Here is a 16,012-nt window from a genome sequence, read left to right on the forward strand (position 1 = left end):
AACAAAAGCCCATAAATCTCCAAACTCCAAATAAAAATGAATCATAATCTGACAACTCTCGTCCCATGATCACGGCTGGTTTGACCTTCAAGTTGAAGGTCAGTCGAACTTCTCGAGCGCGAATCCCTTCTCAGCCCATCAGGCGAGGCACAAGATAGTGGCCATGATGATCTCAGTCTCGATGCTGATGATGATGAGAAGAAGGAGATCGCTCATGAGAATGGTATACAGGAATCAAGTATCCTGGGGTCCGCGGATCGGCCACGTAGCAGAGTGCGCGTGAGCTTTGAGAGTGGCGAACATCATGACCATAGTAACTTGGACGCGTATGATGATGACGATGATGTCTCTGGACAGGAGTGATTAAGCACATTAGGATCCAAGCACTATTGAATGAGAACCGAGCTGTCTCTGCAAAAATAGGTGTGAATAGTGTAAGAAAAATCAAATGAAGAAGAGGAAGGACAATATTGATTTATAGAGTCAGTCGAGGGTCCGGGTTGGAGTCGAGTCATCCTGCCCGAGAACACTTTCTTTCAGTTTAGGTCATCGCCTGCTCAGAGTCAGTGCGGGCATGACACCTGACACGTGCCCAATAGAAATCCCCCTATGGGATTGGTAACAGAGGAAGTTACAGCATCCGTTTGTCAAGTACATCATAAGTACATCACCGAAATATTAAACCTTCAAGCTCGGTTAGACACACAAATTCTAAGCAGCCGAGGATTAGGTGTCGGATCTATGTCATAGATCGCAGGGTCATAAGCAGACAAAGCATCTTCGAGTTTCATAATGCGCACAACAAATCTGGCTCGCTTTCCTGCATGAAGATCAAACGTGGCTCTGAGTGGCTACAGAACCGATGACGTCTAAGCCCTTTCAGTGTATCGGTAAGATGGATAATTTTATCCCTTATTATATATACAAAACTTATATACATTTACATTTAGTGTCGAAAGGGACAAAAATCATAAGGATGTCTATTTAGCGCTTGAGTTGATTCATCAGTTGTCGAACAAGCGTGTCGTTGTGAAACCGACGCGATAACTCCGCTTGCATACTTGGTCTCTGTAAACGCACGACCCGGCCGAGTGGAATCCATCTGAAAAATACAAACCAGACAAGCGCGCCGCCGAGGACTCCAAAATATCTGGCATCGTTGACTAGTGCTTTTGGCTCTATTTCCGTGCGTAGTTCGAGCCGTTTAAGCAGGCCATCAGTCTCCTCCGATGGCTCGGAAGGTGTTTGCTGTTCGGCGGACTGCTGTTTGGATGATATCTCAGTGCGCAGCCTTGCAACCTCTGCGCGGAAAAGTTCATTAGCATCCGACTCATCATCTTCTTCTTCGGTTAACTCGGGTCGAATCTTAGACTCTGCAGTGAATATTTGACTGGTCAAGTCAACCAGCATTCCTAGGAGAGGAACAGCCACCAGCGGACATGATGGAAGATAGGGTAGTGTCGGAATCATCAAACCCGGCATCATGCAAGCAGCAAACGTGCCCAACGCGTAGATAAAGGTCGTATTGAATGTGACATTCTCAGCACCCACATAGAACTCCTTCTTGCGTTCGATAAGGTCCCCGTCCTCGTCCTTTTCGAACACAGAATTTAAGAAAGTCCGATTGAGCTGATTTAATCCCATGCGAGCTGTCCAGATTCCAAACAGCGCCATGAATGCAATCGCAGACAATTCTCCAAAAACACAGGATATTGTTCGGACTGCGTAAAATCCAATATAACTGTTCATGGCCCAATCTGTCATCGAGCTGGGCGCAAACAAACTAGTAATGATCTTGAGGAAATCAAACTGTAACGTTCCTTCGGCTTGTTTGCGCTCAATATTGAAAGCACACGAATCCATCCATTCGCTCAAACTCGTCTCGTGGAAAATCATGATGGTAGTCATGACAAAAGTCAACACGAACGCTATTAACTGGCCTGAACCTAAAGCTTTCAGATCGAATCGTTGAAGATCTGCAGTCGAGCCATCATATCGTGGAGATTCTTCTGGCCGCACATTAAACGCAAACGGCTCATATTTTGACCTCTTTTCTTCTTCGTCTGCCGACGACTTATTCACTGCTCGCTGCTGTTCTAAAAAGAGTCGTTCATCAAGATCAGTCCACCCGACCTGCTGCTTGAGTAACTGTACTGTTTCTGGGGACAATATGACCTTTTGATCTTTCAATACCCGTATTAGTCGATTTAAATCATCTTTAGTCCGCACCAATATTTTTCCTTTCTCATCCGTCAAACCTTCGAGGACTAACGGCGAGGCCTCGTTGTCAAGCCGAGTAACCGCATTCTCGCCGCTTATCTCTGGCTGATTTTTCGCTCGTATGCGATCAAACGCACTGACTTTACCTTCAGGCTCATTTTCTGCCTTACTATACTGTCGAATAATTACAGAGCTCCGTATCAAGCTTTGTTGTTGGAACACTTGCCGTAACAGCGACGAAGACTCAAACCTGATTGTCAATACCTGATTAATCAGACTGGGTCTAGCTAAACGGAATAAAAATTTTGCAGCAGGTTGTACCGAACGACCCAAAGACATTTCAAATTATATTTCAATTTTCAATTCTTTGAATTACAGATTTTGAAATACGGCGATCTCCAGTAACGAAATTTCAACATTTACACGTGACATCACCTTTGGAGTAGTTGGTCTACCGCTGGGACAGAGTTACAGTAGTTATGTACTTGCAGTTGAACAATTAGATATGCCAAAACAAACAACAAATGGACTCTATTATCCCCACATGCGGAATACAAGTTCAAACATAGCCAATGCAGACGCGTTTGCTGGGAACGCTCTGTAGAAATTAGTAGTCGCTCTATCATCGTCGGCCAATAATATACTGATACGAACCTGATTGAACTCGGCACAAAGCCACGGAAAAATCCTTTTGATCCCCGAGTGTTATATACATGTCTAGCAGCGTCGATCCAATGCTTGAACTTCGGATTCTTCACATCGTCTGTCATAATAGTTTGCTTCACCACATCGGAAGGGTATGCAAGTGTCCAAAAAATCTGGGCGCTAAGCCCTCCCGCCCAGAAATTGATGGCAGGTGTGCTCAGTTGTGTGTTTTCTTTGGCCCAGGTCGTCATTATATCATATGAACCCCAGAGAAAAAAGAAATAGGAGCGAAAAACCATAGTGCTGAAAAGACCTCGATAAAGACCTGTGATCCCGGATTCACGAACGAGTGTCGCAGCACAATTGATTGGACCAGTATATAACTTTGTAGATGCATCGTATTGGACTTGTAGTCTTGCCTGATTGTGTTAATTTCAAGAAGCTATCGCGCCCATCCTTTGCTTACTTTGACTTGCTCAATAGGTGCCGCAACAAAGCTGACTGTCCATCCAGCAAAAATCCCGGAGATTGCATGACCAATGGGTGGTAGCTTTTCCCATTCGGTAAACACGTATGTCTTCATTAATCGCCGGTAGTTGTGGAGTGAGCCAAGCTGTCTAAAATTCAATCAGCATAGCAGACTCGACAATCCCTTACCATTACTCACACTGAGTCCATCGCCATCCATCCTATAAGCGGAGGAGTCGCTCCTTTGTATAGTGCTCGGAACCCTTCTTTCCGTGTCGTTTGAAGAAGACAGTCTAGCGGCCCTTTGAACTGCTCTGGCGGCGAAGTTTGCAACCGCACCTTCACAGTATCAAAGCTGTAAATTCCTGGGTTAGTAGCAGCTACAGAGCCAAGCAAAATTAAGTCTGTTTCTCACTCACGGATGACCAACAAATAGCTTCGTGATTCCCGAAAATATTCCTGCGATAAACCCGACATATGGATCATGAGGAGTAGCAGGCTGGAGAGGTGGTGGAAGGGCTACTTCTTTAGGAATTTCGGCGTCTTTCAACATTTCTATTGAAGTTCGTAAAGCTATAGTATATGGCAGATGCGAAACGGAAAATTTTAGGGGCACAAAATCTCAATTCATGGTTAGCAGTCCTATTTGCTCTTGAGCAGAGATTGAGAATTGACTTCCCCGCACATAAAGGGAAATAGAGATATTTACTACACTCGACCGTCAGACATAGAAAATAATAATTATACTAAATAACTTACTAGGAAACGTGGAGAACGCTACACAACTACAACAAACTACCATAAAAAACGAATATATTACAAAAACTTTTGCGATACTAGTCATATCTATGAAAAAAATACACTTAGGCTGCCAAAGCAGTCAAGATATCAGAGTCACCAGCATCAGTGATAGCAAGAACACCAACACGGAAGAGACGTCCAACTGCAGTACCAAGCTCATTATTGCCACCCTGAAAGTGGTGAACTGAAATCTTAGCAAGCATAGCGTAGTAGCTGAGTTCAGCCGATCGAAGAGGAGGAGTATTTCCAGCAACGATGACAAGCTTAGCTTTTCCAGAACGGATAGCCTTAAGAGTCGACTTGTAGCCGAGCGTGTACTTCCCGGACTTGACAACAAGGGCCAAACGGGAATTGATGTTTTCTTGGGTCTTCTTGGATTTGGGGGCCTTTATGCATAGTTAGTATCAAGCAAAACTTTGGAAATCTGTCTGCTGCTGAGGGGTATAATTCTTTCATTTGATAAACAACAAAACAGAGCAAAAGCACAGGATAAAATACTGACCATCTCTGCGCTTTTCTAAATCAACTGAGAAGTTAAGCACTCCGGTCCTAACGATGGAATCTAGTAACTGATATCTAAAATCGATGAAACAGTATATTTTAAAATGACAGAGTAGAAATATGAACCATACTCGGAATATTACTACACTGTCATCCCGAAACCCAAGCGCATTTAGGGCATTGACTGCTTTATAGGGCTTCTACAATACCCATTGATTTTGCACGTGATAGTAAGTATGCATTTCTCAGGTACAACGCGTTGAATTCCGAAATAGGTAAGGTGTAAAAATAGACTATCTGACGCGCGGGCTCGCGTAAACAAGAATGTCTCGGGCACTTGCTGGCAGGGATACTGCAATCGAGCAAATAGATGTCAATTCTTGCTATTTCAAACGCATTTCGGAGCTGAGATTTTGCACTGATAAGTTCGATTATCCTGAAATAGCTTGTTTCAGCGCAGAAAAGTAAACAGCAGATAGCAACAAAAATACTTCGGCGGAGCGGTTTTCCAACGGCAATCCTCATCCTTGCGATCCCCTTTCCTCCAGTTCTGCTGCTCCCCCTCTTCGTTCCCCGAAATTGTTTCGTCTGCGTTTGCAATAATTTTGGATTTTCGCCTAGGGTTATCGTTATACTATATCCATCTAGTCTTCTTGCTACTTGCATATTTTACTCGGCAACGAATATCTTGCTCCTACTTGTATAGAGAAGAAGAACAATGAAAACCCCCCGTTTCATTGCTGGATTGGCTGTTTTTGCTTTGTCCGTCGCCTTCGTCTCCGCGGATAGCGTCTTGTCTACTGATGAAGTCTATTCTTGTTCAGATAATGACAATTCAACGATTGTTATTAATTCATTCAAGATATCATACTCTAAGGACACGCAGAATGTGACTTTTGATGTCGCTGGAACATCTACTGAGGAGCAATATGTCACTGGTATGTGGGCTTTCCGACCTGACGTTTCTGTCGGAGGACTTGTAACTAACTTAACAGCTACACTGTATGTTTCTGCATACGGCAAAGATTTGTTCGATTATTCGTTTGACCCTTGTGATTATAATATTACTCAACTGTGCCCGATTCCAGCTGGTAGCTACTCTGCCAAGGGTACCGTCGACATCCCCACTACATACGCAGATATGATTCCCAGCATAGCTTACTCTATACCTGATCTTGACGGAACTGCAAAGCTTTTACTAAACTCCAGTGATAGCAATGAGGAGGTTGCATGCTTTCAGTCCACGATTACTAATGGCAAGACAACCCGCTTAACTAAAGTCACATACGTCTCTGCTGCCCTATCTGCAGGTGCCTTGGCCCTTGGAGCTGTGTCTTCCTTTGCAAGTACCGGCAGTCAGGGTTCTTCATCTCCAGGATTTGCAGATTTTTTTTCATGGACTCAATCCATGGCTATGAATGGTATGATGTCTGTTGTCTATCCTACTGTGTATAGCTCGTTTGCGCAAAATTTCGGTTGGTCAACTTTTCTCATTACTTGGGGCTCGGTGCAGAGCCAGATCGATAGCTTCCGTTCTAAGACCGGTGGAAACACGACTCTCAGTTCTTGGAAAACATCTCAAGACTCGACTGTTCTGGATTATGAAACAGGTGCATATATAATTCTAAACAATACAGATTCTGAAGAATCCAGTATTGCATCAAAATTGATTCGTCGATTTGACATTGACGGTCTAAGCTTTTCAACTGGAGACACAAACAGTACTTCTGACAGCTCCTATACGGTTTTGACCAAGGTGGCCGGATTCGCGCGCTACATTGAGCATCTTCTTGTCCCTAATGCGAATGCGTTCATGCTTTTCCTTGTTTTGTTTTGTCTTGTCATGGCTGCAATTGTTCTTGCGATTTTCGTGTTTCGTCTTGTGGTTGAAATTTGGGCCCGTACAGGAACATTGCCCAAGAAGCTCCAAACATTCCGTGAGAGATACTGGTCGTATTTGTCGTCAATAGTCGTGCGAGTGCTAATCATTCTCTATGGAACCTGGGTCCTGTATTGCCTATATCAGTTTAAAATTGGAGATTCATGGGCTACTAGAGTGCTTGCTGGTGTGTCGCTTGGCATTTTCACCGCTATTCTTGGTGGATACACTATTCGTATCGTATATCTAGCGCGTAAGGCTTTACAGACGACTGAAGGAATCGACGGTTTATATGCTAATAAGTCATGGGTTCGTTTGTACGGCCCATTTTACGGCTCGTTCCGATCTCAATATTGGTGGTTCTTTTTAGCAGGATTTGCAGTTGCCGTCGCTCGAAGTGCTTTTATTGCTCTGGGAGATGGCAATGGTATGCTTCAAGTTGTCGGTCAGATTGTAATTGAAGGACTTTTCCTCTTTGTTTTGCTTGTTCTGCGGCCATTTAATCGTCGCAGTGGAAATGTTATCAACTGTATTATCTCGATTGTTCGACTAATTTCACTTGTTTGCGTGCTTATTTTCGTCAAAGAACTTGGAATTGCGGCAGAAACAACAACTATTGTTGGTATTGTGCTGATTATTCTCCAAGCGGCTCTAACTTGTATTCTTGCTCTATTGATGATTATCCAAGCTTTGATTGCCTTATTCAGTTCGTCTAGGTCTTCCGAAGAAGAAGAAGAATCTTTTGAGAAGAAATCTGTCAACGATCCATTATATACTTTAAACTACAGCACAAGGGAATTATTACCAGAGGATTCCAAAGATGTTGGTTTAGAAGCAATTGGTCTTGCTATTACTGACTATGATCACGACTATAAGTATACTACTGAGCATGATAGTGTACGTCGACTTCCATGGCAGACAGTCAATCTACCATCAACTTCGGGATCAGCCAAATATGTTCCATTGAATAGCCCTGACTGTATCGAAGCGGACTCTAATGGAGAGTTGGAATATACCGAGAATAGACGTCCCAGATTTTGAACATCTCTTATTTTTGGTCTTGCATAGTCTTTGACGAATTTTATCACTGCTATATTAGTTTGTTTAATGTTTTTGGCTATGTTTTTTGGTTATGGTTTGCTTAGGAATTTGTAGGTTTGCGGATTGTGAAGCTGGAGCATTAATGTGTACAAGTTATTGTTGTTTAATTAAATCTACACAGATTAAGAATTCAATTGCATATAAATTTAGAAAGAAAGAAGCGCAAAGAAAATAAATGAATGAAAGATAGTTGGCATGATCGCAAAGAGAAAATATAGAACGGTCGGTAGGCAAGATCGGAAAATCATAAGAATCCAGTGAATATATCAAAAAAATTCAACATCGTGTGAAAGAGAATATGCAAGAATCATGTCGTCCAAAGCATTATCAATGAGAAAAGAAAGTAAGAAAAATCATTTGAAATACACTTCACAAAATCATCAAAACCCACACTTGGCCAAATCATCAAAACCCCAAAAGACAATAATTGAGCAAAACAGGAAATTGAAACACAAAGAATAGAAAGTATAAGTACAGGTCACGTTAGAGATTTAACATTATGCTAGCAAGGATAGTCGCAAAGATAGCCCCAAAAGTGCCCACATTGCGCGAAGCAGCACCAGTGAAGGTAGCAGCAGGAGGAGCTGTGGCATTTGCAATTGAATAAGTAAGATTATACTTTGGATAAGTCAAATTCAAAGCTGTCGAAGATGCAGCTGTGATAGAAGTCATAAAAGAAGTTACCGTGGAAGTAGTGGCATTAGCATAAGGAATCGTCATACTGGAATTGAAGGAAGTAGAACTGGGCAAGATAGTGCTCGTGGAGGTAACGCAAGATGTAGTAGTAACGGTAACAGTTTCCACCATGGTTGAAGTCAATGCAGATGACTCTGTGGTCGATGATAGCGTAGTGTAGTCGGTGTATAAAGTTGTCTCTGACGTGACGGTTACAGTCAAGGTCATGGTACTGGTCTCGCGTGCTTGTGCAAGAGTGAGCGCGAGAAGAGCAGAGAGGATATAGAACAAGAACTTCATTGTAAAAATCAAAACTATAAAATTAGCTATTTTGCATTCAAAGTAATCGGCTCTGAGCGAAAACCATCTGAAATAGCATACCACGGCTTTGAGATCAGCGAAAAATTGGATGGAAACAGTAGACAAAAATGGAATGATCGCTTCAAAAGAGTGTGGAAGTAGATCAAGAGAGTGACAGCGCAAAAAGCAAAATAGAAAGCAGATACGAAATCAAGTTCAAAGAGTGAATGTGAGAAATACAAGAACAAGTTCATCTCCAGACGAAAGTGGGGACCTTTTCTATTAAGAGACCCCAGGGTCCTGAACAGGTCTTTGTTGACATTTTTCCAAAAAAGGAATGAAGTCATCAAACTATAATTAAAATTCCTGTTTAGGTTTAGATCGCAGATCTAAACTATTGTTCTGGAACAGCCCGATGGCGTGACAGATATGCTTTTACAATGATTGGCCGAAATAGGCAGCAATGTCTTCGGGTATGGGCTCTCAAGCAAAGCGTAGCTAGTACCAACAACTTATTTATTACAGCTATACTCCCACAATAGTACATAGTTGACTGACAGACGCGAATAGTGTACTCTTCCCAGTTCAAGGACAATCTGATCAGCCTGGCGAAACGAATTGATTTAACCGTACTCCTAACCGCGAAACTCAGTTAAATCGTGGATATTTAGATACAGCAAATATTTAGTTCATGGTGTAATTCAATCTTGAACGCTATGTCGTCTTCTATCTACTACAAATTCTTATCTCAGCGCGACATGATGCGCATCAACTTCGATGGCACAGGCATTTCAGTATTTGATCTCAAACGAGAAATCATCTTGGCAAATAAGCTTGGCGATGGAACTGATTTTGATTTGATTTTGTTAAATCCAGATACGAAAGAAATATATGAGGATGATAGTGAAATTTTACCGCGTTCATTGACTGTAGTCGCAAAACGAAGTGCCCCTTCAAGATCTGGACGCGGAACGGCCGTTCGTTACGTTAATGCTAAGGGGCCCTCATTGGGTCCCATGCCTGGAATAGGTGGCCGTGGACGTAATGATTTTGCAAGAAAACCACTTGCTCCAGTGTCAATACCAACGATTACAAACGGATCAAATGAGCTTGTTACAGAGGAAGATGAAAGAATTAGTAGCATGTTTGAAGCTCAGTCTGAAAATTGGCTACAGACACAAGAATCGATGGCTAAGTATGTATTAGTTAATTATTGGACCTTAATTTTTTAACAAGTTGATAGTGCAGCGCCTGTCTTTTCAAGAACTGGTAATAATCCACGGCAGAGACCTACCCCAGATTATCCTCCTCCGGCTACATATGTCTGTCACCGATGTGGACAGCGAGGTCAGTTTAAATTCTTTCTTTGCAATTATGAAATAATATGCGTACTAATTTTCTATTTAGGTCATTGGATCCAGGCATGTCCTACGAACAACGACCCCCAGTTTGAAGGACGTAAAGTCAAGCCAACGACTGGTATCCCTAAATCATTTCTTAAAACCGTCTCCAAAGATGAGTTATCGGCTATTGAAGCAAGCAGTGCATTAGATCCCAATGGAATTAGCGATCGTGTTCGTAGAAATGAAAGCGGTGAATACGTGCTTGTCCAGCCTAATTCTGCACCTTGGCAATCTTATCGTCAGAGACAGAATGAGAGTATGCTCGATGAAGATGACCAAGATCAAGATAGTGATCGACGACGCAAAAGATCTCGTCGGAGACCAAATTAGATCTTCTTTGTATATTATTAACATATTTTTGCAGTCAGAGATTGATAGCCAATATCGGTTAGTTTAATAGAACTATAATAGTGGCAACTATTCATAACAAAAAATATATTTGTTCGGAAATTTAAGATTGACATCGAGATCCACTTCAGTTAGGATGTACTGAACAAATTTTAATCCATGAAATCCGCTACAAGATACTTCACAGCACTTTCTTGCTGATCTTTTGTGCTAATTCAATCCTGTTCTGCTCGACCTAGCCGTTAGCGTAAACTTGTACTGACAAAATCAATACTAATCGCTAATCCTACACATTACTCCTTAGCAAACTATATTCCCAACAATCATATTCTTACAAAAGTAAACTCGCTAAAAATACACTATCTTTCAATGTTACACGTCGTATTCTTCTCCCACAGCAGAACTGGATTCAGCATTTGCAATCGGTCTCCGTCTATTCAATCCTGGTCGTGGATCAGAAAGCGTATACTTCATCAAACTCCGCTGGAGTGACTTTTTGACACTGACTTTCTGTGCCTCGACAAAACTGTGAACTGTAACCTTAATAGCTCGATCAATGTCATACGACGAGACATACTCCGATAAGCGCATTTTTGCGAAGGCTTCCGAGAGTCGAAGAATCGATTCCAAATGACGAACAGTAATAGGGAAGCTGCCAGTTGCTAATGATTCACGACGAAGGTCAGAGTAAAGCTTGGAGATCTTGTCTTCATCTACATGAAGCAATTTCGGCTGGATCTTCTGCTTTGCATAATAGATATATTTGGAAAGCAGTTCTTGCGAAATCGGTGAGATTGACTCCAGAGAACGGCGTTGCTTTCGAGTCTGCATAGGAGACGAAGTAGCATCTTCAAAAATCTCAGAGGTCAAATTTGTTTGAGGCAACGAGGAACTTGGCGAATCCGCCATCTCGAGATCTTCATCGGCATTGTCGTCCTGACCAGGGTGTGATCTAGAATGCGAGTCTATCACGAATCTGGCCAATCGTCCATCAGTTTCTGAATCAACCAAATCGCGGACAACGCACAGAACATCAAATCGAGACAGAATTGGCTCCGTAAGATTCACATTTTGAGCAAATGGAATCGTTGAGTTATATCGTCCACCGACTGGATTTGCGGCGGCGATAATAGCGCAACGAGCTTGAAGACTAGTCACAATACCGGCTTTTGAAATCGAAATTGATTGCTGTTCCATGACTTCATGAATTGATGTCCGATCTTGATCGTTCATTTTATCAAACTCATCAATCATACAGACGCCCTTGTCAGCTAGGACTAATGCTCCCCCTTCGAGAGTCCATTCACCAGTCAAAGGATCTTTTCTGACCGAAGCCGTCAGACCAACCGCAGAAGCACCTTGACCAGTAGCAAAAACCGCTCTGTGTGCAGTCTGTTCTGTATACTTCAAAAACTGAGACTTTGCTGTACCAGGATCTCCCAAGAGCAAAACATTGATATCTCCACGGATAGAATGCTTGCCATTGATATCCTTACGAACACCGCCAAACAATGAGCATGCAATCGCTGTTTTGATATCTTCATGTCCATATATCGAGGGTGCAATTGACTTGATAATCTTGTCAATAATATTAGGCTGTCGAGACAGTTGTCTGATTTCTCGCTCATCCTCTTCCGTCCAAGAATGACCTTCGCCCCGTTCATCTCGTCGTTTAAAATTGTTAGCCTCTATGACTGTTGAAAACACTGGGAATCCATTCCGAGCATTTAGTTGGCCATCATATGAATTTTTGTAAATACCAATAAGCTCAACTTCATCACCTGGCTTTGCTGTATCAATCAAATCGGACAGTAAAATAATTTCTCTGTGACGTGGCAGTCGCCCTGCAGGGACACTTCCGGGCGACTCTTGAAGAGTTATTTTCTGATAATTTCGATAGACCGTTTTTTCAGTGTTGATCACAAATCCACCTCTCGCCTGACAGTTATGACAAAATGATACTTTGACTTCCACGTCCGATTCCTGAAAGAAAGGACCAAGAATCTCACCACATTTTGTGCAATTGAATCTGATATACTTCAACTGAGGAAATACACCTGTACGGCGAGTCACGACGCCAGTCACACAAACCAATTGATTTAAATGCGATTCTCTCAAGTCCCTCAACGCACGAATCGTAGGCATATCAGTTATGCGAACGTGAATTTCTAGATGAATACGTGAATACTCTGGATAATGGATTTCAGTGACTTCCATGGCTACCACATCAAAAATCCTGAGAATTTCGGCTGGTGCATGAAGCAAGAACTTTGCAAGAATCGATTTGGCCTCCAATAAATGCTGGTAGCTAACCTCAAGACTCTCACTGTTGATCTCACCAAGAGTTCGAATACGAGCACCATATACGGACCGACCATTTTCGTCAATGTACTCGAATAGAAAGTTCTTGAATTCTTTAGCAATCGTGCGATGGGCCGCAGGTTGTGTAACCCATTCTGCAATAGTGGGCGCTTTGACATCGGCAAGTGCATTCAAGGAGAGTTCTTCTGCCATCGGATCTTCATCAAGGAGATCAGGATCCTCATCGTACTGATTTCGACGTCGACGTCGAGTAGGAATTTCAAGGTCCATATCATCTTCTATAGGAAATGTCAAGATATTATTCCAAAGCCTTGTACTGTCTATGCTTACCATCAAGAAACATATCAGGAAGACCACGACGCGAACGAACTGCTTGATCTCTTCGCTCTAGCAATCTTTCCACTCTTCGTCGCTCATCTATATCCATATCATCATAGTCACCATCGTCTATATCCCTGGCACCCAAATTATAGTTGTTGTTGCGGTCCAGGTTCTCATAATCTCTAGTTCAGTTAAATTAAAGACTTCGCAATTATAATCACCTGAACCTACCTCTCCAAATTGTCATCAAAGAGGTCTATTCCATCTTCTTCCTCAGCCTGTTCGTCAAGATCGTCAATCAAATCATCGTCGTTTAGCACTTCATCTTCCAAACTGTCGTCAAATGGCATAGCAGGAGGCGATGAAGGCGGAAGTGAGGGAGGTGCGATCTGCGATTGTTGTTCCTCCGAATCACTTGTGCCATCCTCAGATGCTTGTCTCTTTCTGCTCGACATTTGGTTCTGTTAACCTGTGGTAAAAAGTAAACAAAATATTTATTTTCGAAGCAGATAATCAAAACAAGAATGAATTTTATAAATTATAGAGATAATTCTTTTGAAGAAAATAAACTGGGGAGATGGCCTGGGAGGAATCTATGTTTGGGAAGGAAGGGATGAATTACTTCTCCTTCTTGAGCTAAAGTGAAGGAGGGCCGCGGTAGACAGTAACGCGTGAAGACGCGTAAAGGGTAAGGTGTATAGCATATAGTTGACGCGTGCGTGTCGCGTATGAGAGGGCATGTGATAAACTCGATGACACAATGAGGGGAATTAATCCGATTTAGTCACCAGACACTAGTCGAGGGAAGCTCGCGTCACGCGTGACGTCTCAAATTGAACCCAACGCGTGCATCCAAGCTCGCAATTTCCGCAAACATATATTCATTTGCAGCCTCAGTTATTGAAGGGACCATCAAAGTTACCTGGACTTCGCCTGACTATTAATATTTTGATAGACCGACGCGATGAGTGGCTCTGAGTCAGCAAATAGTCCCGAATCCATCACGGCCCTTGATTATCTTGAGCAGCAGCAAAGACTGTGAGTCCAGCTGTATAATTTCCTTTTGAACAATAATTAACCACGGAATACCATAGTGAGACAGACGCCCGAGAGATTTTACCTTATGATCCGACCCATTGCACATTTTTTGATGGTCCTTTACGTCAGCAGGTATATGCGTGCTTGACTTGCCAAAGTAAGTCTGGATCTGAAGAGGCGGCTGGAGTTTGTTATAGCTGCAGTATCCAGTGTCATGCCGATCATGATCTGGTCGAATTGTTCAGCAAGCGAAACTTCACCTGTGATTGTGGGACTACGAGGATGAAATCATTTGGTGGTTGTAATTTGCGGAAGAATTTCAGTGAGCTTGATATGCCATCCTCGACTAACCGGTGAGAAATTCTGTTTCCAGATTATCTAGATTGATACTGATCCACTAGTTATTGCCACAACTTTGAAGGTCGCTTTTGTATCTGCGATACAAAATACGACGTCGATGCCGAAAAAGGTGTCATGTATCAGTGCTTACTTGGAGATGTCTGTAACGAAGATTGGTATCATGAAGAGTGCATAATGGGGTTGCCCTTCCCGCCTCAGGGTAATTCTGTCCAGGAAGATTTCAAACCAAAAATCTCTGATCATGAAAGCAAAATGCCTCAGTCTCCAAAAGGACATCCTACGAAAGTAATTCTGGAACTCGAAGAGTCAGCTGACGACGACATAATCAAACCTGCAACAGAGCATAAGCAACCAAAATCTCCATCTGGTCATCCTACGGGAGTTCGACTATTTCCGATTGATGAAAATGATTTTGGTACTTCAGGGTCTCCAATTGCTGCAAAGAGAGAGCCTGAGGCCCCGAAGGGACATCCAACGGGAGTAAATTTGTTGCCTGCATTAGTGGAGGATCTTCCGGGCTCTCCCTCGGAAATAGTCAACGAAAATGCAAGCGACGAAGATGAGCATGTCCCCCCTCCGGGATTTCCTGATGATTCGGATTTCGAAGCTTTTATCTGCTGGAGATGCGTTTCAAAACATAGGGAATTTCTTGGTCGTTGGGCAGGCTGGAAAAAGGTTGCATTGAAAGCTGTTGCTCGCAAGAAGGAAGAAGTAGCTTCCAAATCTCCAATTTCTTTCAAAGATAGAATTACATCGAAACGACCGTTGGAACTTTCAGAGCCCGTTGTGACTTCACAAAAGCGCGTTGAGTTGCAATCACCAGATTTTTCATCGTTGGAAGCACATTCCTTGGTTTCATCAAGTAGTTCAACTACATCGACTTCAACTGCTTTAACTGTAATTGAAGAAGATTCTTCAACCGATACTTGCAAGATGCCTCTATTAACACCTGCAGAGGAGGAATTTTCTCTGTTTTTGGAGAACGATTGGAGAGAGCATATATGCCGCTGCAAAGAGTGCTTGAAATTTCTGAACAGATTTCCAATGTTGATGGAAGAGGAAGTCACTTACGAGCCGCCTCAGGATGAGGATGAAAGTAAGTTATTCCATAAGGCCGTGTTTGCACCAAAGAAACACTAACATTCAAATAGCATCTTCTTTACTTGATGCAGGGACACGCGCATTGAGCTCTTTGCCGCGAGAAAATGCTATAGAAGGCTTGTATGCATACAATCAAGTCAAAAGCAAGCTCTCAGATTTTCTGAAGCCGTTTGCGGAAGACGGACGAATAGTTTCTGAGCACGATGTCAAGACGTTCTTTGATCGGATCAGGAACCCATGAGCTTTGATGATTTAGCATTTAGTCTGGTTGAGGGAATTGAATCGGCGTAACTTGTTTTCAAATATATGTATTAAGAATAATTTAATTTTGCAGAAAATGCAGAATGCTATCATGAACTTTTAACGGTTGGATTGGATGATTGTATGTTCTCGTAGAGTATAGAATTAGTACAGTCGTGCAGTTTCCAGTGTTGATATCAAGCAATCTCACTGGTTTGTCACAAACATTAATTTTTCAATTGCTTTTTCAGTAAATTACATTTTGAGATCATTCGCATAGACAACGATC

General features: G+C 42.4%; 8 protein-coding genes across 8 annotated transcripts; 3 read left to right on the forward strand and 5 right to left on the reverse strand.

Annotated features, from left to right (window-relative positions):
• Positions 1-678: 678 nt before the first annotated feature.
• On the reverse strand, positions 679-2,656 carry V1516DRAFT_336161 (uncharacterized protein). Its single transcript, XM_066918913.1, has one exon. The coding sequence runs from the start codon at positions 2,557-2,559 to the stop codon at positions 985-987; it is 1,575 nt and encodes a 524-aa protein (XP_066777345.1). The 5' UTR covers positions 2,560-2,656; the 3' UTR covers positions 679-984.
• V1516DRAFT_675039 (YMC2 mitochondrial protein-like protein) lies at positions 2,585-4,153 on the reverse strand. The gene is made up of 6 exons (XM_066922184.1): positions 4,093-4,153; positions 3,753-4,041; positions 3,533-3,688; positions 3,332-3,482; positions 2,875-3,284; positions 2,585-2,818 (listed from the first exon to the last, which is right to left on the reverse strand). Exons 2-6 carry the CDS (start codon positions 3,884-3,886, stop codon positions 2,755-2,757), a joined length of 915 nt encoding a protein of 304 aa, XP_066777346.1. The 5' UTR covers positions 3,887-4,041; positions 4,093-4,153; the 3' UTR covers positions 2,585-2,754.
• V1516DRAFT_651036 (60S ribosomal protein eL30) lies at positions 4,130-4,752 on the reverse strand. Its single transcript, XM_066920257.1, has 2 exons — positions 4,637-4,752; positions 4,130-4,520 (listed from the first exon to the last, which is right to left on the reverse strand). The coding sequence occupies exons 1-2, from the start codon at positions 4,637-4,639 to the stop codon at positions 4,197-4,199; spliced, it is 327 nt and encodes a 108-aa protein (XP_066777347.1). The 5' UTR covers positions 4,640-4,752; the 3' UTR covers positions 4,130-4,196.
• A 227-nt stretch (positions 4,753-4,979) lies between these two features.
• Positions 4,980-7,933, forward strand: V1516DRAFT_675047 (uncharacterized protein). The gene is made up of 2 exons (XM_066922185.1): positions 4,980-5,573; positions 5,631-7,933. The coding sequence occupies exons 1-2, from the start codon at positions 5,354-5,356 to the stop codon at positions 7,553-7,555; spliced, it is 2,145 nt and encodes a 714-aa protein (XP_066777348.1). The 5' UTR covers positions 4,980-5,353; the 3' UTR covers positions 7,556-7,933.
• V1516DRAFT_675050 (uncharacterized protein) lies at positions 7,702-8,812 on the reverse strand. The gene has a single exon (XM_066922186.1). The coding sequence runs from the start codon at positions 8,588-8,590 to the stop codon at positions 8,099-8,101; it is 492 nt and encodes a 163-aa protein (XP_066777349.1). The 5' UTR covers positions 8,591-8,812; the 3' UTR covers positions 7,702-8,098.
• Positions 8,813-9,158: 346 nt separating this feature from the next.
• On the forward strand, positions 9,159-10,662 carry V1516DRAFT_637630 (DWNN domain-containing protein). The gene is made up of 3 exons (XM_066920046.1): positions 9,159-9,785; positions 9,834-9,937; positions 9,998-10,662. Exons 1-3 carry the CDS (start codon positions 9,307-9,309, stop codon positions 10,321-10,323), a joined length of 909 nt encoding a protein of 302 aa, XP_066777350.1. The 5' UTR covers positions 9,159-9,306; the 3' UTR covers positions 10,324-10,662.
• Positions 10,335-13,554, reverse strand: V1516DRAFT_675054 (MCM2/3/5 family-domain-containing protein). Its single transcript, XM_066922187.1, has 4 exons — positions 13,216-13,554; positions 12,994-13,166; positions 10,677-12,941; positions 10,335-10,627 (listed from the first exon to the last, which is right to left on the reverse strand). The coding sequence occupies exons 1-3, from the start codon at positions 13,437-13,439 to the stop codon at positions 10,714-10,716; spliced, it is 2,625 nt and encodes an 874-aa protein (XP_066777351.1). The 5' UTR covers positions 13,440-13,554; the 3' UTR covers positions 10,335-10,627; positions 10,677-10,713.
• Positions 13,555-13,797: 243 nt separating this feature from the next.
• On the forward strand, positions 13,798-15,954 carry V1516DRAFT_637637 (putative zinc finger in N-recognin-domain-containing protein). The gene is made up of 4 exons (XM_066920047.1): positions 13,798-14,022; positions 14,079-14,375; positions 14,424-15,478; positions 15,534-15,954. The coding sequence occupies exons 1-4, from the start codon at positions 13,949-13,951 to the stop codon at positions 15,722-15,724; spliced, it is 1,617 nt and encodes a 538-aa protein (XP_066777352.1). The 5' UTR covers positions 13,798-13,948; the 3' UTR covers positions 15,725-15,954.
• The last annotated feature ends 58 nt before the right edge of the window (positions 15,955-16,012 follow it).

This window comes from Lipomyces oligophaga, assembly GCF_038497815.1.
Source record: "Lipomyces oligophaga strain CBS 7107 unplaced genomic scaffold V1516scaffold_4, whole genome shotgun sequence".
Classification (NCBI taxonomy): domain Eukaryota; kingdom Fungi; phylum Ascomycota; class Lipomycetes; order Lipomycetales; family Lipomycetaceae; genus Lipomyces; species [Lipomyces] oligophaga.

Coding starts and splice junctions, on each gene's coding strand:
- V1516DRAFT_675050 (XM_066922186.1), bottom strand. CDS start 8,590: ATGAAGTTCTTGTTCTATATCCTCTCTGCTCTTCTCGCGCTCACTCTT.
- V1516DRAFT_637630 (XM_066920046.1), top strand. CDS start 9,307: ATGTCGTCTTCTATCTACTACAAATTCTTATCTCAGCGCGACATGATG. Junction 9,786..9,833: donor ACACAAGAATCGATGGCTAA/GTATGTATTAGT, acceptor ACAAGTTGATAG/TGCAGCGCCTGTCTTTTCAA. Junction 9,938..9,997: donor TCACCGATGTGGACAGCGAG/GTCAGTTTAAAT, acceptor TTTTCTATTTAG/GTCATTGGATCCAGGCATGT.
- V1516DRAFT_675047 (XM_066922185.1), top strand. CDS start 5,354: ATGAAAACCCCCCGTTTCATTGCTGGATTGGCTGTTTTTGCTTTGTCC. Junction 5,574..5,630: donor TGAGGAGCAATATGTCACTG/GTATGTGGGCTT, acceptor CTAACTTAACAG/CTACACTGTATGTTTCTGCA.
- V1516DRAFT_637637 (XM_066920047.1), top strand. CDS start 13,949: ATGAGTGGCTCTGAGTCAGCAAATAGTCCCGAATCCATCACGGCCCTT. Junction 14,023..14,078: donor CTTGAGCAGCAGCAAAGACT/GTGAGTCCAGCT, acceptor GGAATACCATAG/TGAGACAGACGCCCGAGAGA. Junction 14,376..14,423: donor ATGCCATCCTCGACTAACCG/GTGAGAAATTCT, acceptor CTGATCCACTAG/TTATTGCCACAACTTTGAAG.
- V1516DRAFT_675054 (XM_066922187.1), bottom strand. CDS start 13,439: ATGTCGAGCAGAAAGAGACAAGCATCTGAGGATGGCACAAGTGATTCG. Junction 13,167..13,215: donor TTTGATGACAATTTGGAGAG/GTAGGTTCAGGT, acceptor TAACTGAACTAG/AGATTATGAGAACCTGGACC. Junction 12,942..12,993: donor TCCTGATATGTTTCTTGATG/GTAAGCATAGAC, acceptor CATTTCCTATAG/AAGATGATATGGACCTTGAA.
- V1516DRAFT_336161 (XM_066918913.1), bottom strand. CDS start 2,559: ATGTCTTTGGGTCGTTCGGTACAACCTGCTGCAAAATTTTTATTCCGT.
- V1516DRAFT_675039 (XM_066922184.1), bottom strand. CDS start 3,886: ATGTTGAAAGACGCCGAAATTCCTAAAGAAGTAGCCCTTCCACCACCT. Junction 3,689..3,752: donor AAGCTATTTGTTGGTCATCC/GTGAGTGAGAAA, acceptor AGGAATTTACAG/CTTTGATACTGTGAAGGTGC. Junction 3,285..3,331: donor CACCTATTGAGCAAGTCAAA/GTAAGCAAAGGA, acceptor TAACACAATCAG/GCAAGACTACAAGTCCAATA.